Source organism: Rana temporaria, chromosome 9 (genome assembly GCF_905171775.1).
Source record: "Rana temporaria chromosome 9, aRanTem1.1, whole genome shotgun sequence".
In the NCBI taxonomy this organism is placed as follows: domain Eukaryota; kingdom Metazoa; phylum Chordata; class Amphibia; order Anura; family Ranidae; genus Rana; species Rana temporaria.
In genome coordinates this window covers 49,903,243-49,930,821 of record NC_053497.1, presented here as the reverse complement: position 1 = coordinate 49,930,821, position 27,579 = coordinate 49,903,243, and the positions used below count along the sequence as shown (strand labels likewise).

The 27,579-nt window shown below is 45.4% G+C and overlaps 3 protein-coding genes across 14 annotated transcripts in view; 2 read left to right on the top strand and 1 right to left on the bottom strand.

The window, feature by feature from the left end:
* Positions 1–5,762, top strand: part of LOC120913467 (zinc finger protein 135-like) — a 60,674-nt gene extending 54,912 nt beyond the window's left edge. For all 7 annotated transcript variants that reach the window (XM_040323417.1, XM_040323422.1, XM_040323419.1 and 4 more), the window contains 2 exons: positions 1,525–1,650; positions 4,785–5,762. In XM_040323417.1, the coding sequence (XP_040179351.1) occupies positions 1,525–1,650; positions 4,785–5,365 (707 nt within the window). In that variant the 3' untranslated portion in view covers positions 5,366–5,762. The remainder of the gene's footprint in view (positions 1–1,524; positions 1,651–4,784) is intronic.
* Positions 1–12,885, bottom strand: part of LOC120913464 (zinc finger protein 184-like) — a 51,621-nt gene extending 38,736 nt beyond the window's left edge. Inside the window, exon 1 of the mRNA XM_040323404.1 lies at positions 12,689–12,885. The gene's annotated coding sequence lies outside the window, so the exon portion shown is untranslated. The remainder of the gene's footprint in view (positions 1–12,688) is intronic.
* Positions 12,886–12,943: 58 nt separating this feature from the next.
* The window catches only part of LOC120913465 (zinc finger protein 771-like), a 36,760-nt gene continuing 22,124 nt past the window's right edge, over positions 12,944–27,579 (top strand). The window contains exons 1-4 of one of the 6 annotated variants that reach the window (XM_040323408.1): positions 12,946–13,150; positions 13,739–13,750; positions 20,094–20,229; positions 22,345–22,381. In XM_040323408.1, coding sequence (XP_040179342.1) covers positions 20,152–20,229; positions 22,345–22,381 — 115 coding nt within the window. In that variant the 5' untranslated portion in view covers positions 12,946–13,150; positions 13,739–13,750; positions 20,094–20,151. Of the gene's footprint in view, positions 13,151–13,738; positions 13,751–20,093; positions 20,230–22,344; positions 22,382–27,579 lie in introns of all 6 variants that reach the window. The other 5 variants (XM_040323411.1, XM_040323410.1, XM_040323407.1 and 2 more) reach the window with 5 other exon arrangements.

Here is a 27,579-nt window from a genome sequence, read left to right as displayed (position 1 = left end):
GTCAGCACTGCTCTCTGCATCATTGAGGATCACCTAGTAAGGAGTAAAGGTAAAGCGGACCATAGGGCATCACATGACTGTCATAAAAAAAATTGAAAAGGGAAGGGGCAGGAGCCCAGATTTGGGCTTTAACCACTTAAGCCCCGGACTTTTTGCGATTCGGCACTGTGTTGCTTTAACTGAAAATTGCGCGGTCGTACGACGTCGCTCCCAAACAAAATTGACATCCTTTTTTTTCCCCACAAATGGAGCTTTCTTTTGTTGCTATTTAATCACTTCTACGGTTTTTATTTTTTGTGCTATAAACAAAAATAGAGCGACAATTTTGAAAAAAAAATCTATTTTTAACTTTTTGCTATAATAAATATCCCCCAAAAACTATATAAAAAAAATGATTTTTTCCTCCGTTTAGGTCGATACGTATTCTTCTACATATTTTTGGTAAAAAAATCAATAAGCGTTTTATTGATTGGTTTGCGCAAAATTTATAGCGTCTACAACATGGGGGATAGTTTTTTGGCATTTTTATAAAAAAAATGTTTTAGTAGTATTGGCGGCGATCAGCGATTTTTATCGTGACTGCGACATTATGGCGGACACATCGGACGCTTTTAACACCATTTTGGGACCATTGTCCTTTTTATAGCGATCAGTGCTATAAAAATGCACGGATTACTGTAAAAATTACACTAGCAGTGAAGGGGTTAACATGTAGAGGGCGCTGAAGGGGTTAAGTGTGTCCTAGGGAGTGATTATGTTAGGGGGCGTGGCTACGAGTGACACGTCGCTGATCGCTGCTCCCGATGAGAGGGAACAGGCGATTGGTGACGGTGTCACTAGGCAGAACGGGCACATGCTTGTTTACACTTGCCTCTCCCCGTTCTGCAGCTCTGTGACCCGATCGCGGGTTACCGGCGGACATAGAGTCCGCGGGCACGGTCATGGAGCTCACGGCGGGACTTTTAAAGTGACGTATATATACGTTACTCTGCCCAGCCGTGCCATTCTGCCGACGTATATGCACAGGAGCCGGTTGGGAACCGGTTAAAGTAAAAATGTCACTTTGACTATTCATGCAAAAATGACAGGTTCTCCATCCCAGCCACTGATGTGCGTCTTCCCTGCGCTTCTCCACTGCCATTTGTTGGACCCCCCAGTTACACATTAGGGCATGGGTGCCCAACATGTGGCCCTCCAGCTGCTGCGAAACTACAAGTCCCATGATGCATTGCAAGGCTGACAGTTGCAAGCATAACTCCCAAAGGCAGAGGCATGATGGGACTTGTAGTTCGGCAACAGCTGGAGGGCCACAGGTTGAGCACCCGTGCATTAGGGGGTATACTTGTATGGCTGCAGAAGGAATACTGGTCTATGAGCAGGGACTGCTGAACTCTGTGAAATGCTACTTGCACAGGACATCTCTCTACAGATGGACTCATTACCCTTTGTTGGAATCATTGTAGTACATAGAGAGTTATTCTTCCTTCACATGTTTAAAAGCTGCACATTTTCATGTCCCTCCAGAATCTCCCCAGGTCCCTCGCTCTCCTGATCGGAAACATGTTTACAATATTATCAATCGCACCAAGGAGGAGGCAGAGGAAAGCCAATATTCAGCTATGTCAGTATATGAGAACGCAGTCCGTCAAGGTAAGCACATTGTTCACCTTTTATTAAAAGGAATTTCATTTTTTTTATACATAATGTACATCCAGGCATTTTTAATTTGTGCATTGCTCAGTATTACATTGTTTTTGTAATTGATATGGGCCATTTATGCTATTGTATTACAATTATGCATGAAACACAGTGTAGTTCCATTCATTTTTAATGGCACCCCAATGCACTAAGGCAGTACAGTCAGTGCACTTGGAAACCATCTCTACAATATAGTACAATGTCCATTAAGTTAGCTTATCCAAACCGGTGTTGTAATGCATCCAAAAAGTCTAAATGGACACCTATGTTTGCATCTAAGGCGCCTTTCACACCGATATATTTTTCCTGCATTTTTACTCTACAAGAAAAACGCAAGAAAAATGTTTCCCTTTAAATCCTATAGGACTTTTCACACCACTGCGCTGTGGGTGCGGTGAGTTTTGAAAAATCCTGCATGCTGCATCTCTGGTGCAATGTTGAAAACTGCATCAAAAACGCAGCTTTCCATTGCAGTAAATGGAAATTGCAGTAAAAACACACCACGGTTTGCGTTTTGGGTGTGTTTTTTGAGTCGCATCCATTTTCCACAGGTATAGGCAACCCAAAAATGCATATGAAACACTGCAAAATTGCGGTAAAAACACATATGCATTTTTACCATGATTTTGCTATAGAGCAGCGTGAAAGGGCCCTAATAGCAGCACTTACTTCTTGATCCTGCCACTAATCCTTATTTTACTTTTATAATTACTGGAGAGGGTTAACCGCATTGCAAGATTGTTGCCCAAATTCTAGAAGCGTTGTCATGCTCTGTCTGCAGCATAGACGCTCAGGTGTTGTCACCCTGTAGGAAGTGCTGACATTGCCTACCCTTGGGGAGCATTTACGGCTCCTCCCAGTCTCATTTTGGCTTCTGCAATACATGCTCACAGCTCCTGCAACATACATTAAGATTGTTGGCTTAGTGGTCATGTGACCCCTAAGTTTAAAAAAATGTATTTTTATCAGTTTTTCTTAAAGTGGTTGTAAACCCACTTTTTTTACTTTTACCTACAGGTAAGCCTATAACAAGGCTTACCTGTAGTAGGCAAGGAGAATATCTCCTAAACCTGCACGGTTTAGGAGATATTCCCCTCGCAATACGCCGCTGCGCATGCGCAGGGGGGATCTACGGCGAAAGGACCGGCAGCCGCCGGACCTTGCCGAGTTTTAAATCTCCCGCGCGCACGCGCGGGAGTGACGTCATCGCCGCTCCAGCCAATCACAGCGCTGGAGCGGCGATACCCGGAAGACACGCCGAGGCAAGATGATATCTCGCTCGGCGTGAACCATGTAAGTGCTACGCACCTCGTTCCGAGGTAAGTATTTCATAATGAGCTAATATGCGGTGCATATTAGCTCATTATGACTTTTCCCTTACAGGAGGAAATTTTTTTTTTTTCATGCGGGTTTACAACCGCTTTAAATGTATGGATATTAGTGATGCACTAGTAAATAAAGCTGGATAAACACAAACTGTGTCTGTCTACATGTATTATCCCACCCCCATTGTGATTAGCTGGTTAGTGGGCATGGAGGAGGGAGTGAGCTGTCATTTACCACTGTACACACCCAGATGTGTGACACTATAGTGACATGGGCTGCTAAGATGTGATGGGGAAGAAATGCGCAGTGCAAATGCATCACACATATGTGAACCAGCCTCATTAAAATCAATGTATTGATGTGTGAAAGCAGCCATGGGCCCCTTTTACACACTCATTTTAATGAGGCTGGTTCACATATGTGCGATGCATTCGCACTGCGCAATGCCCAAAAAACTTGTGCGTTTTCTAGGCATTGCGGTGCGGCTCAGGTGCGAATTCAGGCCCATTATCTTCTATGGGCACGCAGCTGATTCGCAGATGTGTTTTATTTCTCATCAGGATTTCTCTCATTCTCCTCAATACACTTCCCCCCCTCCCAGGTTTTCAAATTGGCAGCTAAAATGGAGATGATCTGCTGAACAGTTTTATTATCTCTCTGCAGAGATAACAGAGCTGGAATTCGCACCGCACAAGTGTGAATCCGGCCTTTTAATATTTTTTCGGCGGACCTCCGCTTTGATGTCGCTAAAAACTGGTCGTTAAAAACAGTCGTGTGTAGGCTCCAGAGCATTTTTCTCGATGAGAAAATGGCCATTAAAAATGTAGAACCTGCTCTATTTTTTCACATCGTTGTTTTTCTCATTGTGAAAAACGGTCGCGTGTAGGCTTTAACGGCGGGGAAAAAAACGTGCATGCTTAGCAGCAAGTTATGAGAAGGGAAATTTAATATATCAGCCCAAAGGGTGGCGCCATTCGACTGGAACTTCCCCTTGATAGTGCCGTCGTACGTGTTGTACGTCACCGCGCTTTGCTCAAGCATTTTTTTTGCAAGGCAGACTTGAGAGGAATCGCGTCGAGAAAAACGTTTTTTTTTTTTTTTCATGACATGAAAAACGATCGTGTGTACGCAGCATAAGGCCTTGTAATATGTATTGCCAGTGAAGTTTGATAGATAAAAATAGTTGGCTGGTGATTCAGCCCACCAGTGCCCACATAAACCTGAAAACTCCATTCCCTGTGAGGTTGGCCTTTACCAATTAGAACTCCTACTAAATTCTGATGGACTTTTAAAACCTTTAGGCCGGAATCACACTTGTGCGGTGCGAATTTCAGTTCTCTTATCTCTGCAGAGAGATAAGAGAAGTGTTCAGCAGATCCATTGTGTTTTAGCTGCAGATTAGCTGCAAATTTGGAGACCTGGGAGAGGGGAGGGGGAGTGTATTGAGCTGAATGAGACAAATCCTGAAGAGAAATGAACACATCTGCGAATCAGCTGCGTACCCATAGAAGATAATGGGCCTGAATTCGTACCTGAGCCGCACCGCAAGGCCTAAAATACGCACACTTTTTTTCGGCAATGCGCAGTGCGAATGCATCACACATATGTGAACCAGCCTCATTGAAAACAATGTATTTAGAAATGTTCTGCGTATTGGATGCGGTTTAAGCCGCACTCAATTCGCATAGGTGTGCATAGGTGTGCCTTATGCAATGCAAATAACTATAGAGATCCTCAACTGTCACTCTTTCTTCTAACAGACTGCACAGACCAAGACTACTTACCATCGGAACCTAATAATAAAAGAGCCAGGACACAGAAGTCAAGATCAAGAGAGCCGTCTTCTCCTTGCGAAGTGTGTGGGAAAGTATTTGGCAATAAGTGGACTCTTGTGAAACACATGAAGATACATAGTGGAGAGCGTCCATTTTCGTGCGATGAGTGTGATAAGACCTACAAATGTAAAAGTCACTTGAACAGCCACATGAGAACGCATACTGGTGAGCGACCCTATAAATGTAACCAGTGTACCCGGAGGTTCTTCAATCACCAGCACCTCGTCCTCCATCAGGTGGTCCACACTGGTGAAAAGCCATACTCCTGTCCTGTGTGTGGGAAAGGCTTCACTCGGCAATCCAGCGTGGTCAAGCACTCCGGGATGCACGCAGAACAGAAGCGGCACGTGTGCAGCGAGTGCGGAAAGAGTTACTGTCAGTACGCCAGTCTGATTGTCCACCTGCGGCAGCACTCCGGGGAGAAACCATTTGTCTGCAATTACTGTGACGAAGCTTTTCCATTAAAAGAAGCCTTGGTGAGGCATCAAAAGATTCACACTGGGTAAAAGCCCTTCCAATGTCCTCAGTGCATTAATAGGAGAAGCCCCGACATTTCTGGGTGGTGTTGGAGATTATCGTTAAGCTTCTGCCTGACGTTCCTATTGGCCAATCGCTATGATTAGCAGCGGCACTAGACAATGGGTATGTGCAGGACGTAGGAAGGAGTGCGCTAGCTTCCGCACTATTGCAAAGTGATGTAACTTTGCCTCTCAGAACCCTTGGAGGTTCAGCCATGATGGGAAGGTTTACAAGTCCTACAGAAAGTGTGTGCAGTTCATACCTGCAGAAGTTTGTCCTTTTTCCTCTAAGTGACAGTCCCTTTAAAACTTAGATTCTTATTGGGGACTCGGTGTTGGTTAATACAGATTCACTTTACTTCAATAAAAAAAGTCATAAAAACTGCATGAATCCTGAAATCTGTATTGTTATAAGGGGCAACCCTGTTACTGGTATTTGTTGCATTTTTGTGGGTTTTTTTTCTTTTGTTTTTTTAACCACTTAAGCCCCGGACCAATATGCTGCTAAATGACCAAAGGTGTTTTTACAATTCGGCACTGCGTCGCTTTAACAGACAATTGCGCGCTCGTGCGACGTGGCTCCCAAACAAAATTGGCGTCCTTTTTCCCCCCACAAATAGAGCTTTCTTTTGGTGGTATTTGATCACCTCTGCGGTATTTATTTTTTGCGCTATAAACAAAAATAGAGCGACAGTTTTGAAAAAAATGCACTATTTTTAACTTTTTTCTATAATAAATATCCCCCAAAAACATATATAATTTTTTTTTTCCTCAGTTTAGGCCGATACGTATTCTTCTACCTATTTTTGGTAAAAAAAATCGCAATAAGCGTTTATCGATTGGTTTGCGCAAAATTTATAGCGTTTACAAAATAGGGGATAGTTTTATTATTATTATTTTTTTTACTACTAATGGCGGCGATCAGCGATTTTTTTTTCATGACTGCGACATTATGGCGGACACTTCGGACAATTTTGACACATTTTTGGGACCATTGTCATTTTCACAGCAAAAAATGCATTTAAATTGCATTGTTTATTGTGAAAATTACAGTTGCAGTTTGGGAGTTAACCACAGGGGGCGCTGTAGGAGTTAGGGTTCACCTAGTGTGTGTTTACAACTGTAGGGGGGTGTGGCTGTAGGTCTGACGTCATCGATTGTGTCTCCCTATAAAAGGGATGACTCGATCGATACGCCGCCACAGTGAAGCACGGGGAAGCCGTGTTTACACACGGCTCTCCCCGTTCTTCAGCTCTGGGGAGCGATCGCGGGGGGGTGGCTAGAAACGAATCGCTTCCAGACGATTACCGACCGCCGCATGTACTGGGGGGGGGAATCCCGATTGGACCCCCGACCCACGTCTAGGCAGGGACGTAAAGGGACGTCCGTCTTCCTGTACGTGCCATTCTGCCAACGTATATTTACATGCGGCGGTCGTTAAGTGGTTAAGGGATTCTGTAAAAGGAAAGTGTTCATACCTACTTCTGTATTGGGCATTGACTCACACGGTCCCTTTGAGGAAGCTCTATGACTACTGAAAACACTTCAACATTCGACACACTTCTCAGTGTGGCAGATTCCCGATTCCCTGGTACCACCAGCCCCTAAGTGGTTCTAAAGGCAGAATGTTTTTTACCTTCATGCATTCTATGCCATCACTCTTACCTGATCAATCCAGCGATGTGCATGACAGCTTCGGCTCTCCAGGTACTATCCCTTCTCATTGGCTCCCACTGCTGTCAATCACAGCCAGTGAGCCAATGAGGAGAGAGCTGGGATGGGGCCAAGCTGCAGCTCTGTGTGTAACTGGAACTCGGCAGGAGGGAAGGGCCAGGAGAAGAGAAGGATGTGGGCTGCTCTGTGTAAAACCACTGCACAGAGCAGGTACCGTATTTATCGGGGTATTGCGCGCTCCGGCCTATAGCGCGCACCCCCTAAAGTGGACCCAACATTCCTGTAAAAAAAGATTTTTGTACTTACAGTTTTGGTGTCTTGCGCGGCATCCATCGGCGGCCTCGTCGGGTCCGTCTGTGGCTTCGGGTGTCCTCTTCGTCGGGTCCGGCGTCCTTCTGCGGCGTCCTCCCCGCTCGATCCTCGCTTTCCCGCGCCAAATTTGAATACTGCGCCGGCATATACCGAGCGCAGTACAATCGCGTATAGTCGGCAATGCTCGGCTACTCTCGCGCTCATGTCCTGTACGTCCAGGACGTGAGCGCGAGAGTAGCCGAGCATTGCCGACTATACATGAGTGTACTGCGCCCGGCGCAGTATTGAAACTCGGCGCGGGAAAGCGGGTATCGGCGTATATCGCACACCCACGATTTTGCCCTGATTTTCAGTGCAAAATAGTGCGCGATATCCGCCGATAAATACGGTACATATAACATGTTTGTTATAAAAAAATAGAGAATAAAGCCAAGCCTTTAATTTTACTAAAACCACAGCGCACAGTGGGGGGCAAGGGATCTGCTACACCCAGGAGTAAGTTGGATGAGAGTTTTCAGCATCTAGAGATCTTCCCAATAACTTCTTATTCTTCACTCCTCCACTGACAAATACGTTGTAATGTCGTCACACCTATTCTGCAATGGAGTCAAAACAAACCATGAATGTGATCACCTTGCTAACCATGTATGAACAAAAGATTGGGGAGTACTTTGTTCATTCAGCTGTTCTTACAGATTTACCAGTTTAAAGTAAGATACGGATAACTACTGCCACTTATATGGGCACCAGCAGAGGCTGAATCTAAAAATGGCATCTGCTGCTACTGGCATGCCATAGTTGACCCATGAAGAATGTCTGCGTCCGCTCCTCCTTGCATGAATTGCTGGGACCTCTAGAACAAGGATATGCAATTAGCGGTCCTCCAGCTGTTGAAAAACTACAAGTCCCATCATGCCTCTGCCTCTGGGTGTCATGCTTGTGGCTGTCAGAGTCCTGCAATGCCTCATGGGACTTGTAGTTCTGCATCAGCAGGAGGTCCACTAATTGCATATCCCTGCTCTAGAACAATTCAGTTCTTGACCTGACAAAGGTAGTCCGACTCCTAAAGTGGAATTAAACCCTTCTATTCTTTTCAGCCATGGAAGCTGTCATCTTAGCCTCTATTTAATCTGCAACGGCCATGGTGCTGCCCATGTGATCAGTTATGACACCAGCCATTTGACAGTTTGGTTGCGAGCACATGTGACCGTTATCATTATTGTTTTTTGAAACTGGTAATTCAACAGGTTTAGTTCCGCTTTAAAAGAAAACATTTAGGGCTTGTTTACACTTGCTTCAAAATGTGGCATTGGGCAGTTTTTTTGAAGTGCTCTGAATGCCAATAAAAGCCCCTGTCGCTAAATAAAATGGTGAGCTTACAGTGCTGTGTCCATGTTGCATTTGCTTAAAAAAATGATACCCCACGTTGCTTTATTGGTGCTTCAAAGCCTCCATAGAAGTCTATGACAAAGATAGCTACCAGCACCTGCAACTTGTGAGATACCTTTATTCATCTTTAGCTTCACTTTGTTTAGTAGGCATTGCAGGTATGAGATATCCCAGGATGCACTGGGAAACCAACAAGTGAACCAGAAAGACATCATGAGCAGTCCCTTCCAGTTCTTGTGTATATATTCTGGAAGTATCTGGTGTGGAGCAGCAGGAGATTTAGGGGGATCCGAACATGTCATACCTCCGCTGTGCAGCTCGTTTTGCACAGAGTCACCCCGAACGCCGTTTTCTGGGGTTCCCCAGCGGCTCTCTCGGCTCCTCCCCGCATCAGATAACACCCTCTGGGAATCTCTCTCCCGTGTCATACACACGGCATCCATAGCCGCCAAGTACAGGACTCTGCCCCGCCCCCGGGTCGTTGGATTTGATTGACAGCAGCGCGAGCCAGTGGCTGCGCTGCTATCAATCTATCCAATGAAGAGCTGAGAAGCCCGGGGAATGGAAGAGCGCGTTCGCAACATGAGACTTTCCAGGGCTCAGGAAAGTAAAACTGGGGGCTGGGGGGGACGGTAATTGTCGGATGTTTTTTCACCTTAATGCATAGGATACATTAAGGTGAAAAACATGAACCTTTACAACCCCTTTAAGTGCTTGTAAACGATCACCTTGTAAAACAACCCATTCATTTTAATATCGATATACAAGGCAAAACATTTTTGTTATAGATATAAAAAAAAATACACATTATAAATATATTTTTTCCCTTTTAAATAAGTGATCCCATTCCCTCTGTTCCCAGCTGCATAAGAGCTGGGGGGAGGAGAAACAGCAGGACACTGAGCTTCCCAGTGAATTGCTGTGGGGGGTGTGGGGTGTCAGGACAAGTCTGATCAATGGAGGAGAGCATACTGAATTCCCAGCATAGCTAGAGAACTGACCATGCTGTGTTCTCCTGCTTAGTGTAGTCAGTGTTTAGCAGGAAAGCAGAAGGACTGGCAGGAACACCAGGGATTTCACACAAAGGAAGCAATACAAATAGAATAGGATAGTTTCTTATACAAGTACATGGTACAGCAGCCACATATCGGGAATATAAAATGTCGGGGTAACAAACGCTAAGTAAAAAGTACCCCCTAAACAAAAGCTGCCCCCCCCAATGAACACTTAATTACCCAACACTAAAGCAGACCATACACTGATCAAAACTTGGTTGATATCAATCAACATGTGACCGTCCCTGCTTGAAAGAAGACGATTGTCTGACATGCCGGAAAACTTTTCATGATCAGCGAATGCAGCTGCTGACCAATATAATCTGCCCGCGCGCGCTCGTGGGGGCGCGCAGCGTGGCGATCAGTGCAGGGTGTCAGTCTGACACCCTGCATCTCCGATCTCGGTAAAAAGGGGCAAAAAAAAATCTGTAAAAAAAGATGCAAATCAGTGCCCACGAATAGGCACTGACTGGCAACATGGATCCATCAGTGCCACCCCACAGTGTCCATCAGTGACACTGCCCAGTGCCGCCCATGAGTGCTCATCAGTGCCGCCTATGAGTGCCCATCAGTGCCGCATACCAGCGCCGCCAATCAGTGCCCATCAGTGCCACCTCATCGGTGCCCATCAGTACTACCTCATCGATGTCCATCAGTGCCATCTCATCGGTGCCCATCAGTGCCCGTAATTGAAAGAGAAAACTTACTTATTTACAAAAACAATTTACAGAAAAAAAGAAAAACGTAATTTTTTAAAAAAATGTCAGTCTTTTTTTAGTTGTTGCACAAAAAAAATTGCAGAGGTGATCAAATACCACCAAAAGAAAGCTCTATTTGTGGGGGAAAAAGGACGCCAATTTTATTTGGGTACCGTGTAGCATGACCGCGCAATTGCCATCCAAAATGCGACAGCGCTGAAAGCTAAAAATTGGCTTGGGCGGGAAGGTGCGTAAGTGCCTGGTATGGAAGTAGTTAACAAAAAAATGTTTTCCCTTTAAGACCATTGGGCAGAAGTGACGTTTGACGTCGCTTCCGTCATCCAATGTTATGGATGCCTCAAAAGTGAAAGGATTGGATTGTCCCCGCCCACTACTGACAGCTCCGGTAAGCGGCGGGGAGAAGCGGGAGGGGAGTGGGCATCTCTTCCGCCACCGATGATCCCGCGAATCTGCTAGAGAGACCACTTTTATCTGAAAGCGGGCCGCCTGCTGTATTAACCACCTCAATACCAGGCACTTTCACCCCCTTCCGGCCTTGCCATTTTTCAGCTTTCAGCGTTGTCACACTGTGAATGACAATTGCGTGGTCATGCAACACTGTATCCAAATTAAATATTTATAATTTTTTCCTCCACAAATAGAGCTTTATATTGGTGGTATTTGATCACCTCTGCATTTTTTATTTATTGCGCTATAAACAAAAGATAATAATTTGCTATAGATTTGCTATAATAAATAGACAATTATTTTTTTCCTCAGGTTAGGCCGATGCGTATTCTTCTACATATTTTTGGTAAAAATAACAAAAAACGCAATATGCGTATATTGATTGGTTTGCGCAAAAGTTATTGCGGCTAAAAAATAGGAGATAGATTTATAGCATTTTTATTTATTTTTTACTAGTAATGGCAGCGATCTGCGATTTTTATCGTAACTGCGATATTGCGGCGGGCACATTGGACACTTTTGACACATTTTTGGGACCATTCACATTTATAAAGCGATTAGTGCTATAAAAATGCATTGATTGCTGTATAAATGTGACTGTCAGGGAAGGGGTTAACACTAGGGGGCGATCAAGAGGTTAATGTGTTCCCTAGGGAGTGATTCTTACTGTGGGAGAGGTGACTGACTGGGGGAGGTGACCGATCGGTGTCCCTATGTACAAGGGACACAGCATCGGTCTCCTCTCCCTGACAGGACGTGGATCTCTGTGTTTACACACACAACTACACGGTCCTGCTCAGTTACTGGGCAATCACGGGTGCCCGGCAGACATTGTGGCCGCCGGGCACACGCATCGGGTTCCCAGTGACGTGGCGGCGTGTGCACGCCCCCTAGTGACTCGGGAAGGTGTGACGTCATATGATGTCCGCCCAGAATGAGAGGCTCATCATCCCGCTGTCATATGACGGCGGGCTAGTGGTTAAAAAATACCAGGGTTATGGCTGCTATCTGCGGCCATAACAATGGTATTCAAGGTCAAAGTACTGACGTATAATGACGGCGGGCGGTATGGAAGTGGTTAAAGGAGGTGAATAAGATTCTGGAGGGCAGTTTTTTCAATATGAAACCGAAATCAAGAACACGAGGACAGGACCTCAAACTAAATGGAGGAAAGTTCAAAACTAATCTTAGGAAATATTATTTTACTGAAAGGGTAGTTGATGATTGGAATAAACTTCCAGCAGAGGTAGTGAGGCAGTTAACAACAAATGGCTTCAAACATGCTTGGGACAAACACAGATCTATACTCTTCTAGACAATAAAGTTAACGAAAAAAAAAAAAAAAGGAAAACAAAAAATAAATAAAAACAAAACAAGAAATAAATAAAAACAAAACAAAAAATAAACAAATAAAAGTAAAAATGGGCAGACAATGGACTACTCTGGCTTTTTCTGCAATCACTTTCCTGTGTTTCTCTATAGCAGTGATAGAGAACCTTGGCACCCCAGAAGTTTTGGAACTACATTTCCCATGATGCTTCTGCATGTGTAGTGGAGCATCATGGGAAACGTAAACAAATGTGAAAGGTTCGACTTCACTGCCTACCAAACAATCCTGAGCTGTCACATCTGTCTGATCGTCTCTTGTTCTAATAAATAAGATCTGTAATAGAAATAGATGGAGAAATCACCCAAACCCATCCCTGTGTAATCACCATAGAGAGGAAATAAGATGATCATCACCAACATCAGCCGAATGATTTCTATTGTTAGCAATGAGGACATTTCATGTAATAATGATGACAGGTTCTCTTTCTATCTCCAATGTAATCCTGCGCAGATCTCTACATGTCACCCCCATCCCCCACTCTCCTCTATGCTCATTGGCTGGTGCACAGACCAGGGGCCCCTCCCCCTAGCCTCCGGGGCTGATGGGAGTTGTAGTCTCAGGATCTCCTCCCTGCAAAGCCAAGCTATCCCAGCATGCCCTGCAATCCATTCGGTGACAAACATCCAATCAGAGCTGGGACTCGGCATTGAGCTGTCTGGACTTGTAGCCAGTTAGAGATTTCTGCTTTGTAAGCACTACAAGTCCCACAATGCCTTTGGGGAGCTGTAGAGGTGAGCCAATGAGAGGTGAGAGTCGGCAGCCCCGCCCACTCACATGGTAGAAGCAGGTAAGAGCTTTGTTGGGGTAAAAGTTGTGTGTTTGGTGTGTATAGGATGATCCATGTGTGCTGGGGGAGGGGGAGCTCCATTTCTTCCTAGATCCCCCTTTCTCAGATCATAGGATGGATGGAGGGGAAGAGGAAGTGACACTTTGTGTAGACTTTTCTCACCTTCATCTCCTGTCAGTGGGGGGCACAGACCCCCCATTTCTACACCTATCATGCAGCTCCTATCAGTGGGGGGGCACAGACCCTACATATCTGCACATTTTACATGTTACTTGTCTCCGCCTCTCTCCTAGGTAGCCAATGACATTGGAGACATTAGTGGCCATCAAAGGGTTAAAATGAGCTCAAGGCTGCATAAGATTTTTCATGAATTGTTTGTTTTTTTCCTTTCATTTATTTAAAATTATTTTTTTACATTTATTATTATTGTTAAATAAATATATATATATATAAACAATAATAACAGTAAAAAAGTGTTTTCATTTTGTGTTTTTTTTTTTTTTTTTTTTGCTTTCCTTAGTTTTTTTTAGTATTCATTTTTTTTTTGCTTTCCTTTTATCTCTTTTTTTTTTTTCTGTCTACTTCCAGCTTTCCCTGAAGGTAGTGACGATGGAGCCTCAGCCACACTGATATTTGGGATTAGAACACCTGCCAGTTTTTATTGCAGCGTTAGGGAGAGTCACCTTCTCTCTATTTGTCCCATTATCATTGAAAGATAAAGTACAATCCGAAATTGTCGGTTGCCCCCAGAAAAGTAACTTCCAATAGGGACACTAGTGCTGGTGACCTGGGGGCCCCCAATGAATTTCCTTTTCACTTCCTGTTTTGGCTATAGGACAGGAAGTAAAGAGAAATCTCCACATTGGGACAAATAGGGTGTTTTGTCAGATTAGGCGACCCGTCATATTTGTTAAAGCGGTAGTTCACCCTGACCCACATGATGTTACCATCGAGACAGGCATTGTAGCGCGAGCTACAGTATGCCTGTCCCGATTTTTTTAACCCCGTACTCACCTCGTAGTCGTCCATCGTAGATTTCGGCTCCCGCGGGGAATGGGCGTGCCTATGGAGAGGGAGGATGATTGACGGCCGGCCCTGGCACGTCACTCTCCCCGAAGACAGCCGGAGTAGGTCTCGGCTCTTCACGGCGCGTGCGCACAGGCTATGCGCACGCGTCGTGAAGACCAAGCCTATTTCGGCTATTTCCGGAGAAGCGTGACGCGCCAGAGCCGGCCGTCAATCATCCTCCGTCTCCAGAGGCACGCCCATTCCCCGGTATCTTCGATGGACGACTACAAGGTGAGTATGGGGGGAAAAAATTCGGGACAGGCATACTGTAGCTCGCGCTACAGTGCCTGATTTAAAGGTAAAAGAAAATTTTTTTTTTTTTTTCCTGTCGATAGGGTGAACCCCCGCTTTAACCGATGTTCCGTCGCCGCCATCTTGGTACACCCCGCACTTCTCCACAGTAAGGATACAGTAAGAATGCGGCAAGCGCTTACACTTATTTTTAACAGTAAACGGAGCTTGGGCTGGATTCACACCTATTGCATTTTTTGTGCATTTTGCAGATTTGCACTACAGTCCATTTACCATGGTTTCCTATGGAACGCGTTCTGTAGTGCAAATCTGCAAAAAGCACCAAAAATGCATAAGTGTGAATCCAGCCTTATATGGTGAAACACAGGATTTCGAAATCAGACTGTTTACATGTTGAATTATAAAATCAGAGGTGTTCTGTCAGATTAGCAAATCTGTGAGATCAGCAGGCTCGCCGCTGCTTTTTAACCACTTAAGGACCCCTTCACGCCGATATACGTCAGCAGAATGGCATGGCAGGGCACAGGCACGTACCTGTATGTCCTCTTTAAGAGCCCAGCCGTGGGGTCGCGAGCACGCCGCCGGCGGTGCGCTCGCAACCCGGTCCCGATCGCCGCTGGTGTCCCGCGATCGGTCACCGGAGCTGAAGAACGAGGAGAGGTGTGTGTAAACACACCTTCCCCGTTCTTCGCAGTGGCAGTGTCACTGATCATCTGTTCCCTGATATAGGGAAAGACGATCAGTGACGTCACACGTCCAGCCCCGCCCCCCTACACTTAGAAACACATATGATGTCACACTTAACCCCTACAGCGCCCCCTAGTGGTTAACTCCTAAACTGCAATTTCATTTTCACAGTAATCAGTGCATTTTTATAGCACTTTTTGCTATGAAAATGACAATGGTCCCAAAAATGTGTCAAAATTGTCCGATGTGTCCGCCATAATGTCGCAGTCCCGAAAAAAAAATCGCTGATCGCCGCCATTAGTAGTAAAAAAAAAAAAAAAATTATAAAAATGCAATAAAACTATCCCCTATTTTGTAAACGCTATACATTTTGCATAAACCAATCGATAAACGCTTATTGCGATTTTTTTTTTTACCAAAAATATGTAGAAGAATACGTATCGGCCTAAACTGAGGAAAAATAAAGTTTTTATATCTTTTTGGGGGATATTTATTATAGCAAAAAGTAAAAAATATTGAATTTCTTTCAATATTGTCCCTCCTATTTTTGTTTATAGCGTAAAAAATAAAAACTGCAGAGGTGATCAAATACCACCAAAAGGAAGCTCTATTTGTGGGAAAAAAAGGACACCAATTTTGTTTGGGAGCCACGTCGCACGACCGCGCAATTGTCTGTTAAAGCGACGCAGTGCCGAATCGCAAAACCTGGACAGGTCCTTTACCTGCATATTGGTCCGGGTCTTAAGTGGTTAAAATTTAAAATCTAAACAGTCCGTCAGATTTCTAAATACTGCGTTTTACTATATAAGCTCCATTTACTGTAAAAAAATAACTGAAATGAAAAACTCTGGTGGGTGCAACAAGATGTCGGCTTGCTGTATACTTACTGTGGAGGAGTGCGGGGTGTAGCAAGATGGCGCCGACGGAACGTCACTTCCGTTACAAATTCTGACGGGTCACCAAATCTGATGAAACGAGAGCACTTCAACCACTTCCGGACCGCCGCACACCGATATACATGGGCTGTTTGAAGAGCTAGCTGCCATAACCTCTGGTATCCTCCTCTTCAGCCAGCGATCCGGTTTCAGATAATGGTGGTCTCTATGGCGGATTCGCTGCAAGATCACCTTTATCGGCGACGGGAGAGGCCCCCCCTCCCGCCGCTCTCCTGTGCCCTCTGCTGCTTACCGGACCCATCCGCAATCGGATCCTCTTGCATTTTAGTGTAAAAATGTCTTTTTGACCCCAGATCTCATATTTAAGAGTACCTGTCATGATTTTTTTCTATTACAAGGGATGTTTACATTCCTTGTAATAAGAATAAAAGTGACACATTTTTTTTTTTTTTGAAAGAACAGTGTAAAAAATAAAAGGTAAAATAAATGAGAAAAAATAAAAAAAATTAAATGCGCCCTGTCCCGCCGAGCTCACGTGCAGAAGCAAACGCATACGTGAGCAGCGCCTGCACATGAAAACGGTGTTTAAACCACACAAGTGAGGTATCGCCGCAATCTGTAGAGCGAGAGAAATAATTCTAGCCCTAGACCTCCTCTGTAATTTAAAACATGCAACCCGTAGAATTCTTTAAACGTCGCCTATGGAGATTTTTAAGGGTAAAAGTTTGTCACCATTCCATGAGCGGGCGCAATTTTGAAGCGTGACATGTTGGGTATCAATTTACTGGGTGTAACATTATCTTTCCCAATATAAAAAAAATTGGGCTAACTTTACTGTTGTCTTATTTTTTTAACTCATGCACTTGTAAGACCGCGCAAATACGGTGTGACAAAAAGTTTTGCAACGGCCGCCATTTTATTCTCTAGGGCAGGGGTCTTAAAACTACGGCCCTCCAGTTGTTCAGGAACTACAATTCCCATAATGCCTAGTCATGTCTGTGAATGTCAGAGTTTTACAAAGCCTCATGGGATGTGTAGTTCCGCAACAGCTGGAGGGCCGTAGTTTGAAGATCCCTGCTCTAGGGAGTTATAAAAAAATGTATAATGTTTTGGGGTTCTAGGTCATTTTCTAGAAAAAAATGTTTTTTACTTGTAAACAACAAATCTCAAGAAGAGGCTTAGTCCTTAAGTAGTTAAAGCGGAGTTCCACCTTAAAAATGAACTTTCTATTAACAGCTTGCCTTTAATGTAAAAACATTTTTTTACTCACTTCTATCTGGCTGTTACTAGGCAGATTTCATAATCTGCCTAGTTCCTGGTCCTAGGTGGTTCAACTTCCTGTCCTAAAACCCCATTGCCTTCTGGGAAGTGATGACACTCATTTCCCAGGAGTCTCTGGGCATTACTGTACATGAAAATCGCCCAGCATGCACCTCTCCCTGAAAACCAGGAAGAAAATGGAACTGGGCTTCACATGTCCACACATATGATGAATACAGCCACATCATGTGTTTGCAATTATTTCTGGAATGATTGGGGAGCTAGTAATGTTTTAGGGACTATTTAATGTGATTAATTTTAGCTTGCAAAAAAAAATTTATGCCCGGAACCTGCTTTAAACACTTCACGCCCAGTCAATAGGAGATTGACGTCCGGGAAGTGGTTGTGAAATCCTGACTGGACGTCTATTGACGTCATGCAGGATTTCATGCCGGTGCGCGCCCGTGGCGATCGGTGATGCAGGGTGTCAGTCTGACACCCTGCATCTCCGATCTCGGTAAAGAGCCTCCGGCGGAGGCTCTTTACCACGTGATCAGCCGTGTCCAATCACGGCTGATCATGATGTAAACAGGAAGAGCCGTTGATGGCTCTTCCTCACTCGCGTCTGACAGACGCGAGTAGAGGAGAGCCGATCGGCGGCTTTCCTGACGGGGGGGGTTCACGCTGATTGTTTATCCCCCTCGGATCCCCACACTGGACCACCAGGGAGTGCCCCCCAGTGCTCAATAGAGCACAAATAGATATATCTATAAAAAAAAAATGTTTTAAATGCAATCTATGCCAATCAGTGCCCACAAATGGGCACTGACTGGCAACATGGGCACTGACTGTGCCCAGCAATGCCATCAGAACCACCCCTCAGTGTCACCCAGTGTCCATCAGTGCCACCCAGTGTCCATCAGTGCCACCTCTTGGTGCCCATCTATGCCCAGTCCCCATCTGGGCCACCCATGAGTGCCCATCAGTGCCGCCTATGAGTGCCCATCAGTGCCGCCTATGAGTGCCCATCAGTGCCGCCTATGAGTGCCCATCAGTGCAGCATACTATCGCCGCCTATCAGTGCCCATCAGTGCCGCCTATCGGTGCCCACCAGTGCCACCTCATTGGTGCCCATAATTGAAGAAGAAAACTTACTTATTTACAAAAAAATTAACAGAAAAAAAATAAAAATTTTTGTATTTTTTTAGTTGTTACACAAAAAAATAAAAATCGCAGAGGTGATCAAATACCACCAAAAGAAAGCTATATTTGTGAGAACAAAATGATAAAAATGTCATTTGGGTACAGTGTAGCACGACCGCGCAATTGTCATTCAATTTGCGACAGTGCTGAAAGCTGAAAATTGGCTTGGGCGGGAAGGTGCGTAAGTGCCTGGTATGGAAGTGGTTAAGTTATTCATATCCCATTTGTAATTGAAAGCATTTTTTTCGCTCAGAAACCAACCTTCATTTTTAATTTCAAGCTTATCTTTCCCCATCCCCCCAAAAAAATGATATGGAATTTTAGAAGTTGTTAGAGGTGGGGGTTGCATTAGTTTTTCCCTATCATTTTCACCTGGTGATCCTGCCGGTAACACAATTCTTGTCTTGGAGTGACAACACTCACTGTAATTATGGAGGTGCTGAGTTGTCACCCTAGGCTGCCTCCGTGATTTGGACCACTAATTCCTCCCCTCCTCCTCATCCCCATTACGTAGGGAGGATGTGTTCTGCAGTTCACAGAAGATGGCTGAAACATTGAGGGTTCAGTGAAGAGGACACTGGGTTTTTGGCAGGATCCACAGGTATCAACTCATGTAGCCATCATCCTCTAAGAACTGGAAAGCTGCAATCTATTACATTTTTTGTTGTTGGGTTTAGATATCATTACATGATGGAAGTGGCTGTCAAGAGACGACTTGCGCCTTGTTTAGTACACCATGTGACCAACACAGTTAAAGTCTATAGTTGGGAATATTGTTGAGAATATTTTATAAGTGAATTTTGGAGGAAAGACATTCTAGATAACCAGGGCTCGACAAATCCCGGTCGCCAGGTCGCCATGGCGACTAGAAATAGGGTCCTGGCGACTTGGCTTGGAAGGGGGCGCCATCTGGTGGTATTACAATTTAAGCATTACAAGTTAAACAGCAATTCTAATGTTATTTTTCACTATTTTCACTGCCATCTTCTTCCCTCTAATTAGAATCCCCAAACATTATATATATTTTTTTATCCTAACACCCTAGAGAATAAAATGGCGATCGTTGCAATACTTTCTGTCACGCTGTATTTGCGCAGCGGTCTTACAAGCGCACTTTTTTGGGAAAAAATTATTTTTTTTAAATGAAAAAATATGACAACAGTAAAGTTTTCCCCATTTTTTTTTTAATACTATGAAAGATAATGTTACGTCGAGTAAATTCATACCCAACATGTCACGCTTCAAAATTGCGTCCGCTCGTGGAATGCCGACAAACTTTTACCCTTTAAAATCTTCATAGGCGACGTTTAAAAAAATCTACAGGTGGCATGTTTTGAGTTACAGAGGAGGTCTAGGGCTAGAATTATTGCTCTCGCTCTACCAATCGTGGCGATACCTCACATGTGTGGTTTGAACACCGTTTACATATGCGGGCGCTGCTCACGTATGTGTTCGCTTCTGCGCGCAAGCTCGTCAGGACGGGGCGCGTTTTCTGGCTCCTAACTTTTTTAGCTGGCTCCTAGATTCCAAGCAAATTTGTCAAACCCTGTAGATAACGGTCTTCTGCCTCTTTTTAGGGTGCTATGAAGCTTTGAGAAATATACATGACCTGTCCAGAGAGAGAACTTATCTAATATGGTGAAGAAGAGAGAGCAGTTGGCAGAAGCCGTATTAAATCATGCCCTGGAGATCATCTGCTTGTTGACGGTGGAGGTAAGGAGGGTTGGCTGAAGGAGTAACATAGGGGATCAGAACCTGAAATAGAAGTCTCCTTTAAGGGCAATATATTGGATACAAATAGAACTACATAGGATGTTTCTTGTTTATAAATGGAACTAAGGAAATTTAGTTAGTTTCCTCTGATTTCTACTGCCGGTGTTTTGTCGATAAGTGCCCCCCCATCGAATAGTGCCTGCGCATGCGCAGGACGGAGCCGCACTCCAGCTGAGTTGCCGATCAGCTGGAGTGACGTGACCAGGGCGCAAGCGCACATCATAGGAGGTATTGCTTAAAGGGAGATACCATTTCACAGGCACAATTGAAACCTATACAAACAGCGGGGAAACCAGACCATCAGCACACTGTAAAGGCACAATGTGAGAACTACGGTCTTCCCCTGCTGTTTGTCTAGGTTTCAATTGTGCCCGTGAAATGGTATGGAAAGGTAATTCCTACGATGTGTGCATGCGCCATGGTTACGTCAGCCAAGCTGATCGCCAAATCAGTAGTTGTGCTGTGACGTACAGCGCATGTGCAATTCGCCCCGGGCACTATTCGAAGGGGTGGCACTTCTTGATAGAACACCCCCAACAGCCAATTTTGTTGCAATTTATCTTAACCACTTGCCAACCGGAACGGATATACAGTATCTCACAAAACTAAGTACACCCCTCACCAGCTTATGGTCCAGGCTGGAAGTAAAAAAAAAATGTATTTATTTTTTTCCAATCATTAGCTTTTTAAGAGATTTGGGGTATTTTTTATCCCTGATTGCTCCATAAGTTCTCACTAATGCGAATTGGATGTGGATTTCCCAGGAAGGGAGGGGGGGGGGTGAGTCATAAGAGGGTCAATGAAAGGGTGTTCCTCTGTGTCTGAGTAAATCCAGGAAGTGAACAGGCAGCAGCTTCAGCTGCCCACAGTTAAAGCGGATGTGCCATGGGAAAATAATATTAAAAGCCAGCAGCTACAAATACTGCAGCTGCTGACTTTTAATATTAGGACACTTACCTGTCCTGGAATCCAGCGCCGATCGCAGCAGAGGATGAGCGATCGCTCGTCTCTCTGCTGCTCCCCCCGCCATCCACGCTGAGGGAACCAGGAAGTGAAGCGCTGCGGCTTCACTGCCCGGTTCCCTACGGCGCATGTGCGAGTCGCGCCGCGCCCGCCGATTGGCTCCCGCTGTGTGCTGGGAGCCGAGTGTTCCCAGCACACAACGGGGGGGGCGACGGGATGTGACGGAATGCCCGTCTTTTGCCCGTGAATGCCGGGCCGGAAGTGGGTGCAAATACCTGTCTTTAGACAGGTATCTGCACCCCCCTCCCCCCTGAAAGGTGTCAAATGTGACACCGGAGGGGGGGGAGGGTTCCGATCAGCGGGACTCCACTTTAGGGTGGAGAACCGCTTTAAAATGGATGCAGCCAGACTCAGTGGAGGGAGATTTCTGCAGCATATTTGGCAAGTACAGAATCACAATATATATAAAATAATATGCAAAGTTGTTGGAGGGAAGCTTCAGAATGGCATAATGTTTTTATTACAAATTATGTGAGCAGACTGCAGTTCCTCTTTAACATTTGGTCATGTCTCAGTAGATGTCCACATACCTGCTCTTTGGCAGAGGTGTTAGTAGAATATTTTTGAGTTATCTGCTTAAAATGAAAATGTCAGGGTTAAAATAAAAAAGATGGTATGCTCACCTGTTCTGTGCAACCATATTGCACAGAAAGGTCCTTTTCCTCCCCCTCCGGTACTTTCTGCTACTCCCTCCTTTGCGAGTCTGCCTATGATTGGCGTAGCAATCAGTGCAAAAAGTGCAAAGCATTAAAATGAATGGCACCCCAAACACGGTGCGATTTTACCGCAATTGTCGCACAACATAATCATGCTACCATTGCGGGAAAACACAACTTTAAAAATCACGTGAAGCTTGTCACCCTAAGAGCAGGAGCCTCTTTTGGGCAACAAAAGTGAATGGGATGCCCCACGCAAAATCGCGTTAAAATTGCCCACACAAAACTGCGAATGGAAATGCGGGTTCCCGCTACGTAAAGAGTAAATGGGGCCTTAGAAGTTACTTTCATAAAGGATCTCTTTCTCTTTGTGCAGGATTATATTATTGTGAAGAGACCCGATGGGACCCGATGTGCATTCAGCATTCGTGCCACAAAGGTCAAAAGTAATACGTGTGACTCCACTTCAGGATGTCCGGAGCTCTCCTTTACTCTCCTGGGAATGGAGGACAAGACTCAAAGGATGATTGCGCAGCTAGCCAACAAAATCATTCAGCTGTTGACTAGGAAGGTAGGAAATTCATTAATAATAACAAAAAATATATACTCGAGTATAAGCCGAGTTTTTCAGCACATTTTTTTGCGCTGAAAATGCCCCCCTCGGCTTATACTCGAGTCACCTTTTTGCACCTGATCTCCCGGATTTTGGGGACTCGGTACCGGCCGGTCGTAGGTCCCCTGGAACCCAAACTTGGCACACATGTAGCCCCACTCTTCCTCTACAAGTGTTTATTGTCCTGGGGAACCTACGGCCGGGAGCACCGATTTTTCAAAGCACCCTTTCCATAGACTCCCATGTTAAACGGTCATTTCTCCGGTAACTTTGGGGACCCAGTACCGGCCCCTGGACCTGGAACTTGACTCCCATGTTAAACGTCAGTCTAGTCATGGGCACAGTGAGGCATGGGCACAGTGAGGCATGCAGATGGACACAGTGAGGCATGCAGATGGACACCCTAGGCTTATACTCGAGTCAATAGGTTTCCCCAGTTTTTTGTGGTAAAATTAGGTGCCTCGGATTATATTGGGGTCGGCTTATACTCGAGTATATATGGTATATATATATTTTTTCTTCTTTACCAGACTCTGGTAGAATGTTTGTAATTATCTATACAGCTTTGGGTGTTTGCTTCTTCCATGTTGCTAGACGTTACCAGATAATTTTTCTCCTTGTACTTGTTCTTCCTATATACTGTAAAATGTTTTGTGCTCCCCTTTTATTGTAGGTGACATGTGGGGCTGTTGCTGTTCATCTCTCTAAGGATGAATGTGAATATCTTGAAGGACATGGCGCTCAGTCTAAAAACAGCCAGGACACCTTTACTGTCGGTGAGAAAACTGATAAATCTGAATGTCAAAAGTCTCAGGGAAAAACATACAACATCTTGCAGCATTCTACGATAGGCAGCAGAATGTGACAATACACCGGCATCTAGAAATGGTAATTGTACCTAATAGGGTTGTCCCGATACTGGTATCGGGACCGATACTGAGCATTTGCGGGAGTACTTGTACTCCCGCAAATGCCCCCGATGCCAGTTCCGATACTACCCCCCCGCCGCCGCTGCATACCGAAACGCCCCCGCCGCCTAGTTAATCAGCGTGCGGGAAACATTACAGCTTTCATTTGAATAGCTGTCTGTTCCCCGCCACGCCGCGTATAGACACTCCCCCTTGCTCGGGATTGGAAGGGTGATCTGCACTTTGATAGACAGATCACCCGTCCAATCCCGAGCAAGGGGGAGTGTCTATACGCGGCGGGGAACAGACAGCTATTCAAATGAAAGCTGTAATGTTCCCTGCACGCTGATTAACTAGGCGGCGGCATCTAGGTATGGGGAGACATGGCTGCATATGTGGGGGACATGGCTGCATTATGTGGGGAACATGGCTGCATCTGTGGGGGACATGGCTGCATCTGTGGGGGACATGGCTGCATTTGGGGACACATTTTAAAAAAAGTATCGGTATTCGGTATCAGCGAGTACTTGAAAAAAAGTATCGGTACTTGTACTCGGTCCTAAAAAAGTGGTATCGGGACAACCCTAGTACCTAACCAGCACCCTGAAAAATTTTAATTTTTTGTTTTGACTTCCTCAGGAAAAAAAGTAGCAGTGCACTTCTTGTACCTAGACACTGTGCCTTCAGTCTCCTAGCTGCATATCTGCATTGCTTGCTTTGCCTGCTAATCATACCATATTTAGAGTGAGATTTGATAATTTGCTGTGCTGATCACTGTTCTCCTTGCTGGAGAGGAAGCTGTACCTGAGGACCTGCAGTGCAAGTATCTCCCTGCTTCTGCTTCATTCATTCTGTGCTTCCTGCATTTCTTCTGCTGCTTCTTAATAATTACCCTACCAGTCATCAGGAGGGACGCTCTAACATGAGAAAGCTAAGCCCTTTCAGTGTTCAGAAATACAAAAATCTGCTTTTGGGGATAAATATAGTGTGACAGCAGGCAGGTAAAAACACCTGGTTGCATCCAGGATGGCAAATATGCGTGTCCCAGATTCAGGCTCTATGCCAATTTGTACCACTAGGGGGAAGTGCTGAGAGTCCTGCAGGGGTAGAGTTAATGAGCCCAGCTGAATTAAGTTGGCTCATTAAGGCCTCTACAAAAACTCCCAGCATGCAAAGGGAGTTGCTCCATCCTGGAACCAGTTTTGTGCTTGTTTAGGGAGTGTGATACCTGTCTGTGCGGTGAGACAATGCCTGTTGGGGTAATAGGATGTTTATTTAAAATGCTAATTAATGCAAAGTTTTTTTTAATCTGTTCTAGAACAGCCAACAGCCCCAGTTCAGCGGAGTACAGAACAAAGTTACCCCATCAAATTCTGCATTAAGGAGGAGCCGAAAGAAGAACCTCATTCTTCCACTGGTAAGTATTCAATGTAAGGTTTATAAAGAATTCAGTCTAGTAATATACATGGCTTTGTACTTGGTGATGTGTTGAATTATCTTGAAGCGCATCAACATGCTAATGACCTTTTTAATTCAACTGAGTGTATACTGGGAATGTCTTAAGCATCTTTAGGGAGCCTGTACTGGTAACCTTTGGTCAGATGTGAGCTTTTGAATAGAAATTCTGACCGTGTGTAGGCTCCCTCGGAATTTCCGCCAACAATTTCCTATCGTCTGTAGCAATTCCAACGTGCAAAATTCCGACGCATGCTCAGAAACAATTCGACGCATGCTCGGAAGCATTGAACTTAATTTTCTCGGCTCGTCGTAGTGTTGTACGTCACTGTGTTCTTGACGGATGACAGTTCAGAGAACTTTTGTGTGACCGTGTGTATGCAAGCCAAGCTTGAGCGGAATTCCGTCGGGGGAAAAAAAATCAAAGGTTTTTCCGCCAGAAAATCCGATCGTGTGTACGCGGCATTAGAAATGCTCCAGAAGATGTACCGTATTAATCGGGGTATAGCGCGCGCCGGAGTATAACGCGCACCTCAAGTTTAGAAGGGAAGCTTAAGGAAAAAAATTACATTTTGGATGTCTTGCCCAGCGTCCATCAGCGGCCTTGTCCGGCATCCGTCTGCGGCCTTGCGCGCGGTCCGTCCAGCATTGTCGGTGTCCGTCTGCTGTCTTGCGCGGCGGCCTTGTCCGGCGTCCGTCTGCGGCCTTGCGCGGGGTCCGTCCAGCCTTGTCGGTGTCCGTCTGCTGTCTTGCCCGGCGTCCATCGGCGGCCTTGTCCGGCGTCTGTGTGTTTGAGTTTGGCGCCTCGTTCGGGCTGTGCAGAGCCGGATTTCCGGTGTGTTCGGCTCCTCTCCCGTGGCCGAGCCTAGCCGAGTGCCCAGTACGCTCGGCTCGGTCTTTGTCGGCGGCTCTCTGAGTTTAAAGTTTTTGGCCTGGATTCACAAAGCACTTGCGCCGACGTATCTCAAGATACGCCACGTAAGGGCAAATATGCGCCGGCGTATCTGTGTGCCGGACCCACAAACTGAGATGCGCCTAAAAACAGGCTTCATCCCGCCGACATAACTTGCCGGCGTAGGGTGGGCACACATTTACGCTGGGCGCATATTTACGCTCACATTGATCAGCCATTAATATGCAAATGAGGAAAATACGCCGATTCACGAACGTACGTGCGCCCAACGCAGTGCGCGTAAAGTTATGCGTCCGGCGTAAAGTTATGCCCCATAAAGGAGATGCAACTCGGCAGCATCCATGCAAAGGGCTGCACCAGGGAACCCAAGCCGGCGTAATTTACGTTGGACGTGTGTGACTGGGCGTAGATTTCATTCAGGGCGTACGCAGTGATGCGGCGTATCTTAGGCAGTTGTTCCGACGTGGTTGTGAGCATGCGCAGGTGGATGCGGCCACGTCCCGGCGCATGCGCAGTTCGTGATACGTATCTGTCTGGCGCTCGGCCCATCATTTGCATGGGGTCACGGCTCATTTGCATGGCTCACGCCCACTTCCACCTACGCCAGCTTATGCCTTAGAAACCCAGCGCAGTTTTGGGAGCAATGGCTTTGTGAATTCCGTACTTGCCTCTCTGTGCTGCGTCGGCGTAGCGTATATTATTTGCGCTACGCGGGCGTAATGTGCGCCCGCTCTCTGTGAATCCGGGCCTATGTCTTTAGTTGTACTTTATTACACTTTGTGACCAAAGCAGTCAGTCTACAGCTGGGAAGACCTTCTAGATAACCGTCTTCTGCCTCTTTTTAGGGTTCTCTGAAGCTTTTGAGAAATATGCATTACCTGTCAAGAGAGAGAACTTGTCTAATATGGTGAAGGAGAGAGAGCAGTTGGCAGAAGCCATATTAAATCATGCCCTGGAGATCATCTGCTTGTTGACGGTGGAGGTAAGGAGGGTTGGCTGAAGGAGTAACATAGGGGAACCAGCACCTGAAATAGACGTCTCCTTTAAGAGCAATATATTGGATACAAATGGAACTGCATAGGTTTTATCTTGTGTAGGAATAGGACTAAAGCCCTGTACACATGATCGGTTTGTCTGATGAAAACGGACCGATGGACCGTTTTTATCGGACGAACCAATCGTGTGTGGGCCCCATCCTTTTTTTTTTTTTTCCATCAGTGAAAAAAAATAGAACCTGTTTTAAAATTTTTCCTATGGTTAAAAAAAAACGATAGAAAAAAATGATTGTCTGTGGGGAAGTCCATCGGTCAAAAATCCACACATTCTCAGAATCAAGTCAACGCATGCTCGGAAGCATTGAACTTCATTTTTATCAGCACGTCGTAGTGTTTTACGTTACCGCGTTGGACGCGATCGGATTTTTAACCGATGGTGTGTCGGCAAGACTGATGAAAGTCGGCTTCATATGATATCCGATGAAAAAATCCATCGGATTGTGTGTACAGGGCTTAAGAAATTTTTTCAAGTCTCCTCTGATCTGTACTGCCCCTAACGGGTACTGTTGCAATTTGGCGCTTACGGAAGCGACGGGAGGTGACTTCCCATCTCTCTCCTTGAACAAAATAAAGTTGAGCTGAGCATCGCTCAAGCATTCACAGAAACGTATGTATTCTATGAGTGAATACAAAGCTTCTGCTGATTGGCTGAGGCAGAGATTGTGAC